Genomic DNA, 14,599 nt, shown 5'->3' on the forward strand with positions numbered 1-14,599 from the left:
GCAAGCGCTCTACCGCTTGAGCCACAGTGCCACTTCCAATTTCAGCAAAGATCTGTATAATAAATTTCCCACTGTAGTGTTGCAAGGTGAGAAAATGGAGAAGCCACATTTTGTTGGAGTGTTTATTAAAAGGCTAGTGACTATGTGGTGGACTCCTGTCTCAAAGACCAGCAGTCAGCAAATACACTTAACACTGTTAAAAAACTGAGCCTGAAGGCCAGAGAGGAAAGAAAGAACAAAAACAATACCAAATATCCAATTCAGCTCCAATGGAGAGCTGAAGTGGGATGCCATGGTGACTGGAGAACAGCCAGGAGACAGAGAACACAAACACAGAGACATGTGACATGGCCTCCTGGCACCTGAGCTGGTGCAGGCCTAAATAGGGCCAGGTCAGGATGCAGGGTCACAGGAAACTCCCAGTCCCAGGCACAGGATTGACAGCTTTAGTAACCTATCAGCCAATTGCCCACTCCTGCCTCCAGGGATTCAGACCTGTCTATCACTTGGGAGGTGGGGGAGGTGGGAGGGCTTCACCTTCCCCCACCACAAAGACAAGATACCAGATCTTACCATCTACCATGTGGCAAAGATGGAGCCAGCCAGACCCAATGGCCCTATTTCAGTAGTAGACATTTCTCTGTATTTTAAATAGGAAGAAAATAGGAATTACTAAATCTCTGATCCATGGATTTGACTAAGTAAATTATGATACAGCCTACATTAAAATGAGACTATTAGCTAATATTTTCATGGTTTTAATTATTCAAGGGCAATAATTTTGGCTTAAAATTATTCTAAATCCATTTTGTTTATTTTGCTTACCTGCAATTTCTGTGTGTATGTTTCACTACATATGTTTTACACATTTAAGTTAAATATACAATGGGTATCTATGATAGGATTATAGATCATAATCTTGTTTTTTCAAAAATTTCATTATTCTGCCTATAAATAATCATGTTATAATGAAAGCATAAATTTTAATTATATCAGTGATTTCTGGTAACCAAGGAGTACCAGCATTTTAGGGTACAATACTGTAGAAATGAGATACTTTTGAGAAAGAAAAGAAAAGCTTAATCACAAGAACAATGTATTGTGGGATTACTTACTAAGAAAATTTCTGTTTCTTGTAACATGTTTTATCCTTGGGTTGGTAGTCACACGGTAAAAGATAGGAGGGGCACCACTAGAGCTGTGATGCTATCCTTGTGTGGTAATGCCAAGGAAAAGACACAGATCAAAAAAGACCCATTTCCTCATGAGTGTTTATAGCTTCTACCCTAGCCAAAGATACAGATTTAGTATGCATATGTCCTTTCAGCCCCTAAGCAGAAATAACTGTGCAGTGTTATCTCTATTCCAGTGAATAACTTGAGACCCTTTTTCCAACGTAATTTAAAGAACTGATTATTCTACAGGAATAAAGCCAAGTAGTTACACACAGCATACATCCAATTATAGAAATGGGTGGTTTTAAAGCCCAGAACACAGAACTGACCTACCTTTAATTCTAGAACTGAATGTGTGAGCCAACAAGAGTCAAAATCTTTTTAAGACTTGTTTTGTGATACTTGCTTCCCCTCAGTCTCTCCTGCTCCTCACATTCCTGATATCAAATACACCCCAGCAGACATCTCTTTCTGGCTACACTCTACCAGGCAATGCACACATCTATGCCTGTGCTGCCATTTCCATGTACTTTATCCATTCCTTTACAAACCAGACTGACCAGACAAGTACCTACTTTTAGCAGATTGCTGCTTTTTGCATTACTGAACTCTCACTTCTGGTTTTCTTTCAATTCTCTCTAGACAATCCCTCCCAGGTGGGAAGTGTTTCTGTCACAATCAAAGTCTTAGATGTGAATGACAATGCTCCAGAGTTCCCCAGATTCTACGAAGCTTTCGTCTGTGAGAATGCCAAAGCTGGACAGGTAAGGAGGCTGGGCATTAAGGAACCAGAAACAAATCAGATAACCAACCTCACCTCCGAGGACATTTGTACTCAAGAAAGTAAGTTTCTAAACCAGCTCCCTAATTTCTTTATATCACATTTCAATAGCTTGTCAAGACAACTCTTTGGAGCCTACATCACATTTTATAATCTAACCAGTATTTTAATGGTGGGATGATTCACAGTGTATCCTGTATGAGATATCCATCCAACTTGAAACTCAACCATATCTAACCTTAACTCCCTGGATTCCCCAAAGATTGACACAATACATCTATACTCAAAGCAAAAGTGATTTCTAGTGCCTGGAGAAAACGAAGTGTCCAACAATAATTATGATTTAAACTCATTTCATTCATTAACTCTTGAAGTTTGGTACGATAGTCTATTAAGTTCATAAATGATTTTTTTTCAAGCTCAGGATAATTCTTCTTCCACATCTATTAAATTTCTAATCTATATAGAACTAAAATATTATGCAGCTAAGAAAAGCTACCATGAAGCCAGATGCTGGTGTCTCATAGCTATAATCCCAGCTACTCTACAGGCTGAGATCTGAAGATACCAGCTCAAAGCCCAAGCAGGAAGTATGAGATTCTTATCTCCAGTTAACCACCAAAAAAGCTAGGAGTGAAGCTATGGCTTAAGTAGTAGAGCCCCAGCTGTGAACAAAGAAGTTAAGGGACAGCATGCAGGTCCTGAATTCAAACCCCAGTATCAGCACAAAGGTTACAGTGCAAACTTCACAGCCCAAGAAATCCATGTTATTACAAGTATAAAGGAAAAATACAAACTACATTTGCATGTTCGTTGTTTTGTAAAATCACGTGAACATGATTGGAATAAAAGATGAAATAATACAGGTTACTAAGAGTCATGGGCCCTATACTTAGAAGGTCTTAAATCCTGCTCTTGGTCTCTATCCTAGGAAACATCTTGAAGGCAATTTCAAGGCATGAGGCTCAAGAACAATCCAAACAACATAAGAACAATTATAAACAATCAGGCCCCTTGCTCTACACACTTTCCTCAAAGTTTTGTGGTTTTCACTATAGAGGTTTTTCACCACCTTAGTTAAGTTTATTCCTAGGTATTCTGTTAGACTATTATAAATGGGGTAATTTTCCTGACTTCTCAGCCTGTCCATCAGGTGACTTTCCTGATGAGTACCATGATACCTTTGTCACTAGGTAAAACTATCTGTCATCAGATTCAAAGTTTGGGATTATGCTGAGCTCTGAAGCTTTTCTTCTGACGGTCAACTCACCTGATTTCATGTCTCTCCTTTAGGTAATCCAGACAGTGAGTGCTGTGGACCAGGATGACCCACACAATGGGCAGCATTTCTACTACAGCTTGGCTCCTGAGGCTGCTAACAACCCAAACTTCACTGTAAGGGACAACCAAGGTAATTAGGTGGACAGACAGCTATCTGTACTTTGTTCTACAACACAGGCTGGATGTTTTTGTTTACTGTTCCAAATGGTGTTAAAGTTTGCCTGCCCTGTAACAACTGATACTAACCGGAATTCTCTTTTTAAAAAGGCAAAGAGTGCCCTCTGCTGACTAAATTTTCATTCATCAGTAAATTGATAAATGTTTACTGATTGTTATGTGCCAGAAACACAAAGGCACATAGGCAAAGTCCATCCTTTATTCCTATTCATGAAAACATGTTTATGTGTTCTTTCATGATGGTAATAATTCAGAGGGATGACAAGAAGAGACTCAGAGAAAAAGAAAACTCTTAGGGATCATTTCTAATTAAAGATCAGAAGAGGAAGGGGTGAAGAGTTCTCAGAGCAAACAGGAGGCAAAGGCTAGATAATGAAGATGGATAGCAAAGGGCCAATCCAACAGTTTAGTTCTTGAAACAACTTTGTGATTTAGGAAAACAAACTCAGGAAGGGTTTCTACTGCAGAAACTGCTCTCTGGTAGAAATGGGATTTTAGGCCTCCTCCAATAAGCACTAAGATTACCAAAGGGATTTATGTACTCAGAATTTTCTTCTTAGACAAAAATGAGAAGGGGGTGGCTTTTGTTCTTTAGTCAGATGGTGTACTCAAAGAAAGGTCAGAGTAATTGGAAAAAGAAATGGAACCAGTCAGATGAACACCTTCTGCTGCTAACTCTGCTACTATCTACCTGGCTTGGAAAGGTTATCACTTCTCTGGTCTACAGTAATCTCATTTCCATTCCAACAATCTAAACAAAGAGTAGCAAAAATGCTAGCCTCAGCAGGGCACTGGTGGCTCATGCCTGTAATCCTAGCTACTCAGGAGCTGAGAACTGAGGATCATGGTTCAAAGCCAGCCCATGTAGCAAAGTCCATGAGACTCTTATCTCCAATTAACCACCAAAAAATCCCGGCAGTGGCACTGTGGCTCAAGTGGCAGAGTGCTCACCTTGAGCTGAAGAGCTCAGGGACAGCACCCAGGCCCAGAGTTCAAGCCCCACAACTGACCAAAACAATAAAAGTCTCAAATATCAGTTATTTGAAACACTAAGTACAAATTCAAAGGCATATGATAATTTTGAGAGGAAAAAAACAACAACATAAATCCTAACAACAGAAATACAATTAAATATCCTGAAGTTTTTATTGGTTAAAACTTTTGAATTATCAGTTATCTGCTTCAGAGGGAAACCCTTCCTGTGATTTTGCTCGGCTCTATGGGGTTGACTTTACAAAGGAAACCCTAGAGTGAGGAGAATAACCCATTACGTTGTTTCTTCATATTTTCAGCCAAATACCACTCTGTTTCTTCATCCTCATACTTGTCAGAAACAATATGTACCAAAATGCTCCAAATTTCTTAAGATGACTATGAGTACCAATTCAGGGAACCGATGTGTTACCAAGATGGGCCAAGGGAATACAAGTAAAACATGACTGACTCTCTTTTGGAAAGTTTTCCATAATACAGTTAAGAACATCTTCAACAGAAAACATGAATTGTTGATCATCATATAACAATTTAGTTCATTATGGGCTGTAGTTCATTAATATCATTTAATGATGTATGTAAAAGCTGACTCATGAGTGATATTGTTCACCTACTATCAGTAGAGTCCTCCACCCCACTGCCACTCCCATCCCTGAAACATGGTGTCCTTTTATGAACACAATGAGGCACTGTCGCAAGTACAGCTTTTTTTCTGGTTTCAAAACATGTGTGTATATAGCACTTCACAGCTTCAAAAGCATTTTTCTATATTTTTAAATTTGATTTTTGTAATAAAAAGCCACAGTCTTGAGGAAATCACGAATCCTTCTGATCCTCACTGCCTCATTTGACACATGAGGAAAGTAGGCAAATGATCACAGAGTAAGGAAACATTAAAACTGGAACCAGAAGTTGATCCTATTGTAATGCACACATGTTGAACACGCATGCACACATACACTTGTTCTATGTCACCTTTAGAAACAAATATTCTTTACAAACAAATTGCTAAAACCTTTATTATCATATTCAACAACAACAAAAAATCCAAATGGCTCTGTAACTGGCCCCCTCTGCAGGCTAGACTCAGAAATGTAAAGCTGTTCTGTTTTGTTTTTTTTTACTCAACTAATTCTCACATTAAGAAATATGTATTTAGGGCTGGGAAGGTGGTTCAGTGGTAGAGCGCTTGCCTCACATGCCTGAGGCCCTGGGTTCGATTTCTCAGCACCACATAAGCAAAAAGAAAAAAGCTGGAAGTAGCGTTGTGGCTCAAGTGGTAAAGCTAGCCTTGAGCTGAAGAGCTGAGGGACAGCGCACAGGCCCAGAGTTGAGGCCCCATGACCGGACCCCCTCCCAAAAAAGAAAGAAATATGTATTTAGTAGACATACTGTAACACTGGAATGAAATGTAACCCAGTGTCAGTCTTTCTTAAAATCAATACATCTAGCCTGGATTAAAGAGAAATAAAGACCATTCCCTTTAGAGAAAAACTTGATTTCTAAAGAAGCAAACACTTAAAGCTATAAAGCACAATTAAGAATACTAAGCTATTAAGTCTGGGAAAAAGTGTCCAGTGGAGGTTATGTTATAGGTGGACAGATGAATGGCATCCTTAGCTTGGTAACCACTTATCTTACACTACTCAGAAGAAAAGAAGAGAAAAGGAAGAGATTACAAGTATCTGAGTAACTTTGGAAAGTTAGTACATCTGAACTATATAAACAGCTGAATGGAAGGTATACTTTAGAGTCAGCAGGAACAGAGTTCAACTCTATTAACTAGGTCTGTAACTTTGAAACAATTGCAAAATTATCCAAGCCTTAATTCTCACTATAAAAAATGAATTATTATTATCTCACCAAACTGTGAACGTTAAACGAGGTACTACGTGTACAGCGAAGAGCAAGTACCTTGCATCTGAGCATTCAAAACAACATAGCTGCTTCCATAAAAACTGGCCAGGAAGAGGAGAAACAGAAATACTGATGACCACTAATGACATTTACTGTGGTTAGACTTTCAGAAGGCTTTGTGGTATTCCAGGCCCTGCCCTGTGAAATGTGAAACACACCTAGTGAATCTTCTTTATTGGCACTATTATTTTTGAAAGTCTCTAATTCTGTGTCCTACTACATCTCTCAGATTGTTCCTCTGCTGTCTAAATTCTACAAAAATATATCCTTTAGAATTCAAAGCCACTCCAGAAACTTGAAAATGAAGAGTTTATTTTAAATTTCAAAATATATCACTGGACAAATATAAACATAAATCCACATACTAGTTTTCTAGGAATACATTTAAGAATTCAAACAAAGGAGGAATAAATTCCAGTATTCCATTATATAAAAGATAATTATCCTCAATAATATCACATAATTCAGGCTTTTTTTTGGGGGGGGGGTCCAGTCGTGGGGCCTGAACTCTGGGCCTGGGTGCTGTCCCTCAGCTCTTCAGCTCAGGGCTAGCCCTCTACTACTTGAGCCACAGCGCCACTTCCAGCTTTTTTCTTTTTGCTTATGTGGTGCTGAGGAATCAAACCCAGGGCCTCATGCATGCAAGGCAAGCGCTCTACCACTGAGCCACCTTCCCAGCTATCACATAATTCAAAAGATCTCCATTGGGTGGGTGGGGGGGAAGGATGGGAAGGGATGGGAAGGGGAAACAAAGGAGGAGGCTACAATGCTTGATAAGAAATGAACTCATTATCTTGCCTGTGTAATTGTAACCCCTCTGTACAGTATTTTCACAATAAAAAAAGAGCTCCAAAAGAGCTCTGTCATCATAAAGAAATGACAAATGTATAAGATGATGGTAGCATGAATATCCTTGTTGATTATTATACAATGTACGAATGTATTGAAATACAGCACTGTATCCCACAAAGATGAATGATTATCTCTATTCTTTTTTTTAAAGGAGAAAATAACTAGTGTTGCTAATTAGGATGAAATTTTCACTAAGTTCCTATTAATTGCATAAACTTAGACCACTGAGCCAGGAGAAATAATAGAATATGTCATTCTATTATTGAGGGATTTGAAATAAGCTTCTGCTAAATGAGCAGGTTCTTCAGGAAGCCGGTGACTGTAATTCAGAGGCATAAAAGAAAATGGCAAGAGACATGAATTCCAACTAAAGTGGCAAAAATAAGCAATCTGCCGCATCCACATGGGCTTCTCGGCATTCTTTTCCTGAAGGCACAAAGCAGCATTGGGGCCTTGGCAAGCTGCTGAGCAGGAACAAAACAGGGACTTCAAGTCGCCAGTGATTGTTCATTTCTGTCAAGCTTTCCCAGGGACTCTTTGGTTAGATCTGAAGGCTGACAGTTTGCCCTGGGCATTTTATGTCATGAAGGGTAACACAGATCCTCAAAAAAGGGTTTCTTTCCTAAGCCTTGGGGTTGTGCCTAAGAGCTGGTAAAAATCTTGGCTTCTGAATCTAAGTGCTGATCTAGGCCAATGTCGCATAAGCCACAGCTGAATACCTCTAGGGAATTTTGTCTACCCTGTTCTCTCCCTTTGTCCTGTCCCTGTCTCCTTGCTTTCCTCAAATCAAAAAAAAAAAATAGCTCATCTAATTGTTTCTCTTGTTTTCTTCTCCCATCTTATTTTTCTTCCATCCTGGAATCCCTTGCTCCCTCAGATAACACTGCCCGGATTCTAACTAGGAGGTCTGGCTTCCGGCAGCAGGAGCAGAGCATCTTCTACCTGCCCGTCCTAATAGCAGACAGCGGGCAGCCAGTGCTGAGCAGCACCGGCACACTGACCATCCAGGTCTGCAGCTGTGACGACAATGGCCATGTCATGTCCTGCAGCCCTGAAGCCTACATGCTCCCGGTCAGCTTGAGCCGGGGGGCCCTCATCGCCATCCTGGCCTGCATCTTTGTCCTCTTAGGTGAGTCGGGAGCCCTTTCCCATGGTTCAGAGTCCTGAAAATGCTTGCAAAGAAGCAGATGTCCCTGTAACCCCGTTTTTCCCAACTGGTCTTCCACTGCATGCTTACAGAAAAGGTGGTATGAAACTTCAGGAAGAAAATGTAGACATGACAAGCAGATATTAGGCAGATCAAAGGCCTCTTTGGCAAGATTAAAGCATGTTTGTCAAGCATCTACTGGAAGTCCGAATATCATGCTCTGGGCTTGGGGATTTTTGTTGGTGGTGCTGGTGGTACTGGTGGTTTAATAAGTCATATATCCCCACCTTCACAATTTACTTCCAAATGAAGCAAGTTTATTTTTGACATCATAGTACCCAAACTGCAGGTTTGAAGTACATACAACAATCATCTCTTCTAATTCCTTCATTTCAGATAACTATTAACTAAATCATAGGGGAGCAAATGACAGGTCCAAAGCTAAACCTAATGGGCAGAGCTAAGGCTGAATTCAATCTCCAGGATTCTCATACATCATTCTAGAGGTAGTAATTCACAGAAAGGAAAGAACAGGGTATCTATCTGGGTAGGACTGGGATAAAGAGGAGACAGAACAGATGGTCAGTGAAGCCTTCACCAAAAATGAGAACTCAGAAGCAAAGATCTGAAAGCAGTGGAAGAACAAAGCAATGAATTGTCAGGGAATACACTGAAGGCACTGGTATCCCCTAAGCCCCATCTGATAAGAAACAGTGACTACACAGGGCTTGTTTACCTCTGCTAACAAATGAAAGAGGTGACAACAATGTGCGTTTAATTTTGTTGTTCTTCAGCCTTTGATAGAGAGAAAAACGCATAAATAATGACTCTTTCTAAATGCTTGTTGGATCCCTGGATCAGAGAGAATTACTATGTTGTCTGGTCTTTCTGACAATTAAAACCTGCCTGTAATTTCTGGAGTGTCCATAAGGTGGCATTGGGAGTCCTGGAGTACAAAACAGGAAAAGCAGTATGCCTTTGAAGAAACTTGCTTCTAGAAGAAATTTCCAGATGGCTTTTCTTATTTCCATCTTTGAAAAAAATGTGTCAAGTTCATCTTGGCCCACAAAGAGCCATCATTACAAAAGGACTGATTTAACGAGAATGGCTTAGAAGAGCTCTTGAGTTAGAAATGGTGTGCAAGGAATACTTTATTTTGTTTTTCCCAGGCACAATCTGTCTTCTCTTTTGAAGAATAAACAGTTTTCAAGAGCTAAACTAAGCATAAATATCATAAAGTCATAGTTTTACACATCCTTGTTTCTGAGAGAGCACTTCCCATATTAGACATAATTCACAAAACTGTTAAAGAGTTGAATTGCAGTTAGCTCATTAACCAAGCACTGTATTTTATGGACAATTCAATAAACTTATTAATTCTGAGTTTCCTCTTTACAGGACTTTTTACAAGTCTTAAGTGTGCGTATAGTTTCTAGAAAATCTCCTAAGCCCTATACATCATACCTATAGTATCAAAAGAAGAAACCGCTCTAGCCTAGAATTGATTCTTATCTATCAGGGGATCAGGGAAGCTTTTCAGCTACATAAGATCATTTCCACAAATCTGATTTTCTTGGCATAATACAGTATTATTTAAGTTAGAGTATCCAAAAAAAAAAGATAATGAGCAATCTTTACTTTTGAAAAGATGACCAGTTCTGTAAACCACTTAACCTCTCATGGCAATCAGACTTCCACTCAGAAGATACTCAAGACTTTATGGTTTGTTTGTTTTTTTTTCAATTTTTTTTCTTTCAAGAGAAAGAGTCTTGCTATATTCCCAACCTGTGCCCAAATTTCTCAACTCAAATGATCTTCCTAGCTGGAACTACAGGCTCATCCTACTGTTCCAGTTAACTACTTTTGTTACCTAGGCACCTTACAGAATATAATTACCACTCCAAGATCACCTGTATAAATCCCTTCTATTCTTCAAAGCAGAAGTCACTGGTCCTGCTACTGTACCCCATGGCAACACTTGTGACCCAATGAAAATGCTTATCACTGAATTGGATTAATCATCAGCATCTTTAATCTCCTAAAATTGCAAATCCCTAAAAGTTCTGCTCCTGAAGTAATCACTGTTGTTTCCCTATTGCTTATCAGAGAGGACCAGAAAATTTCAGTTTAATAACTGTTTATTGAATCCTACAAATACAGCATATTTACTTAGAATTCCATTTATCTATCTCACCTTTAATCCAAATTACTATTCAACGTTCAACACTAGTACAAGCCCCATTTCCTTGGAGTCTTCTTAGTCTCTTCTCCTGAAATCTCAATTCTAATTCCATGCCTCACATTTTTACAAAGAAAATGTACATGAGTTTATGATGTGTGTATTTTGTAATCAAAGCTACTCATGGAAATAGTATTAACCTAGATAACTGTAATTTATACAAAAGCCTCATCCTATATTAAAATACTTTAAAAATCATTGTTTTTTTACTGGTCAGTCTACAATCTCTTACTACACATCTGTACTCCATTTCCAACGCCTACCTCTTGGATAGGCTGGGGTCTTATGCCCCACTATTGTCAAACTGTCACAGTTCACCAGCTGTGACAAAGCACAACAGAAGAAAAAAAAATCAATAGCAACTAAAGCTTCAACACACTTCCTGGAAAATGTTTTCAGTCACAGAGATAAACAGCTCAATGGGATTGTCTCTACCTCTCCTTTAAACCCCAATGAACATATCCTGGGGGGGAAAAAAAGCATTTGTTGGGAAAAATTTTACCCAAACCTACAAGGGCACATCAGTGTGGTGCTTCTTTGATAACACAATGAGTTATATAAAATGTCATTGCTTGTTCTCTCCTTTCCACACATACACACACAAAAAAGCTATAACCATCTTTCTATTGAAAGGATTTTGTGACAGATCTTAGATTATTATAGAAGCACAGTGTTCATTTGTGCTCTTATATTTTGGAGGAGATATAAAAAGGCAGCGATTATACTTGAGGTGTCTATATGTATATTCATTAATATATGATTGTATTTATAGAGTAGAATCCCATTAAAATGCTAATGTAAGAAAGTAGATTCCACCCACATAATAAGATTTTTCACATTGTAATAAAAGAAATGTGCATTCGTTATATAAACCGTACATGATCTGATCCTTAGCTTGCCTTACTAAATATCAGGCTGTAGTTTTTGCACTTAGTTGGCACATGTGTGCCCACAAACACACACAATAATGTAAAAAGACTATATGCTGAGCCAACAGGCAATTTCACTTGCAAGCTCTCAATCTAACATGGCTGATTGAGAATAGAGGTAGTTCAGTTAACTACCACGTGTTCTTGACCAATGCTTCTGGTTAAGTGACCGTATTTGTAAACTTGGAGCCAGTGGTTCAAGCCTGTAAGCCGAGCTACTCACGAGGCTGAAATCTGAGAACCATGGTGTAGCTTGAAAGTCCATGAGACTGTTAGCTCCAACAAGCCAGCAAAAAACCAGAAGTGAAGCTTCAAGTGGCAGAGGTCTAGCCTTCAGTGAAAAATGCTCAGGGTCGGGCCCAGGCCCTGAATTCAAGACCAGTACCGGTAGTGACAGCCTGCAAGCACACACAGTCCCGCCTGGTATCTGTTGATAGCATCCATTCAGGCACGCACACGTAGCACGCACAGTACCCGTTGGCACGCATGCGCATAAGCTCACTCACCCACACTGAGCCTGGCCTCACCAGTCCTTCCGCTCCGTGTCCCCGCAGTGCTGGTGCTGTTCTTCCTGTCCACCAGGCGGCACCGGAAGCGGCCGTACGTGCTGGACGACGAGGAGAACATCCATGAGAACGTGGTGCGCTACGACGACGAGGGCGGGGGCGAGGAGGACACCGAGGCCTTCGACATCGCCGCCCTGTGGAAGCCGCGCGAGGCGCAGGCGCGGCCGGACGCGCGGCAGGACATGCTGCCCGAGATCCAGAGCCTGTGTCGCCGCGTGCCGCAGGCCTGCGCCGTGGGCAGCTCGGTGCACGGCTTCGTGCTGGCCAAGCTCTACGAGGCCGACGCGGACCTGTGGGCGCCGCCCTTCGACTCCCTGCAGACCTACACGTTCGAGGGCGACGGCTCTGAGGCCGGCTCGCTGAGCTCACTGCAGTCGGCCGCCTCGGACTCAGAGCAGAGCTTTGACTTCCTCACGGACTGGGGGCCTCGCTTCCGGAAGCTAGCGGAGCTCTACGGGGCGTCGGAGGGGCCAGCGCCCGTGTGGTGACGGGAGCTTCGCGCATGCGCGGTGGATGGAGCGACGGTGGGCGGGGAGGATGAGGCGCGGCCAATCGCTGGAGAGATGGCGATGGAGGGCGAGGCCGGAATGAGGATGGGCTCGCTCTCCCTCGCTCTCCAGATCAGCTTTACTTGGCTATAAGAAGTTAAAGAATCCAAGGAAAACCGGGAAGAGGAAGAAAGACACCCCACGTGCTCTTTCTTGGTGTTTTCTGCTCCTTTCCTTCTTCTGACATTGTGTCCATAGGTTTGGAATTCAAGGTATTAGGCATTTTCTTTTTTGTGTTTTTTCTCTTTTTTTCCTGTGTGTTGTTTTAAAGGTGTTAAGCAGAGGGTTTTTCTTTTTCCTTTTTCTTTTTCTTCAGGAATTCAAGGGGTTTTTTGTTTAATTTCTTTTTTACTTTTTGTTTTAGGTGTTTCTTTTTTAATCAAGGTAATTAGACAAAAGCTTTTCTTTTCCTTTTTATTTTTCTTTAGGACTTCGAGGTGTTAGGTGAGAGCTTTGTCTTTTTTGTTGTCTTTTTCTTAGGAATTCAAGGTGTTGCTTTTTCTTTTGGGGGTTGCTTTGACTTTTGCTTTTTTATTCTTTTTGAAGAATTCAAGGAATTAGGTAAAAGGTTTTGGGGTTCTTTTTCTTTAGGAATTAAAGGCATTAGGTGAAAAGTTTTCTCTTTTTTTCTTTTTAGTAATTCAAGGTGTCAGAGGAAAGCTTTTTTTTTTTTTTAGGAAATTCAAGGTGTTAGTCGACCTTCTGTCTTGTCTTTTTGTTTTTTTAAACCACTTTGTCACTACACGAAGGTTCTGATCTTAGATACTGAGATAAGAAGTGAACACAACTGGAAAGTTCAACTTATTCCTGCTTTTTTTAACGTTGTTGGTTGGCTTTGGTGTTTAGGTTTTCTTTCTTTTTTTTTTCTTTTAATCTAATTTTCCATTTGTTTAAGAGTTCTACTGGATCATCAAACCACACAGACACCTACCCACACAAAAGAACACTGAAAATTTGTTCCTCAGTGAAATTAACCTACTTCTGGGATAGATGAAATTTCTTTTAACCCTTTGAGACAAGGTGAAGACTGAATCAGCCTTGCATGGGGGATAGGTGGGAGGGTGGGGAAAGGAAGAGATGTTGATTTTGTGCTCAAGTTTAATAGCTGAACCAAGAGTTGTTGGCACAACAGATAATCTGGTGCCATTGAGTTAGAATGCTTCTATTCTCTCAGCTCTTTATTCGGCCCCTGCAAAAGTGTTCAGAATGAAACCTGAAAAATCTGCCTCTTTTGCACTGTAGATGTTTCTTCCATGTGCCAAATGTGGAGATTAGATGCTACAAATGGAAGCCAAATAAAAAGAAGTATCTGATAAAAGCATGGGTTAGAGGGCTTTCCTAATCTGTGTGAGGTCAATCCAAGGGATGTTTACATACTGTAGATACCTACTTGAACAAAAATCAGAATTATAGAGAATGGATGTAAGAAAATTACATGTATAAGTTTTGTATATTTGTTAATAATTTTGGTAATAAATATGATGTACTGGCATCTCAGTACCTTAGCAATTCTTTTAATAAAAGTGAAATAGAAGGGACAGTCTATTGAAAATCTGTTTTACTACTGAGCAGATGGAAGATGATTTTGTGACCCTGCTTAGGCTCATGTTCCTGGGGCTGGGACTAATTCATAAAGTGGAAACAATGTCAAGGAAGTACAAGGCTGTGCATTCTATTTTGGTCACTGAACAGTTGAATGTTATGGTTTAAACTTGAGTTCTCAGGAATATTCTACATTCTTTTGTCTCTGAAAAGAGAAGAATGTCATTTAATACAGATAATACAATAACAAGTTTAGCTCACATTTTTCATTTTGTGAGGAGATATTACACAAAACCACCAGGAAAATACTGTTACTTTCATCTTTATTGTCAAATCAAATGTGATCAGTTCATTCACTCTAGATAAGCTCATAGATTAGAGCCATATTTTATTCATATTTTCATTGCCTATAGTAGTTAACATAGTCCTTTACATGCAGTAGATGCTTTGGG

At 40.1% G+C, this 14,599-nt stretch overlaps 1 protein-coding gene across 1 annotated transcript in view; it reads left to right on the forward strand.

Annotated features, from left to right (window-relative positions):
* The window catches only part of Cdh20 (cadherin 20, type 2), a 37,989-nt gene extending 25,423 nt beyond the window's left edge, over positions 1–12,566 (forward strand). Inside the window, exons 8-11 of the mRNA XM_013018909.1 lie at positions 1,818–1,939; positions 3,250–3,367; positions 8,054–8,305; positions 12,046–12,566. Coding sequence (XP_012874363.1) covers positions 1,818–1,939; positions 3,250–3,367; positions 8,054–8,305; positions 12,046–12,545 — 992 coding nt within the window. The 3' untranslated portion in view covers positions 12,546–12,566. The remainder of the gene's footprint in view (positions 1–1,817; positions 1,940–3,249; positions 3,368–8,053; positions 8,306–12,045) is intronic.
* Positions 12,567–14,599: the final 2,033 nt, after the last annotated feature.

The sequence above is a fragment of the Dipodomys ordii genome, unplaced genomic scaffold (assembly GCF_000151885.1).
Source record: "Dipodomys ordii isolate 6190 unplaced genomic scaffold, Dord_2.0 Scaffold43, whole genome shotgun sequence".
Taxonomy (NCBI): domain Eukaryota; kingdom Metazoa; phylum Chordata; class Mammalia; order Rodentia; family Heteromyidae; genus Dipodomys; species Dipodomys ordii.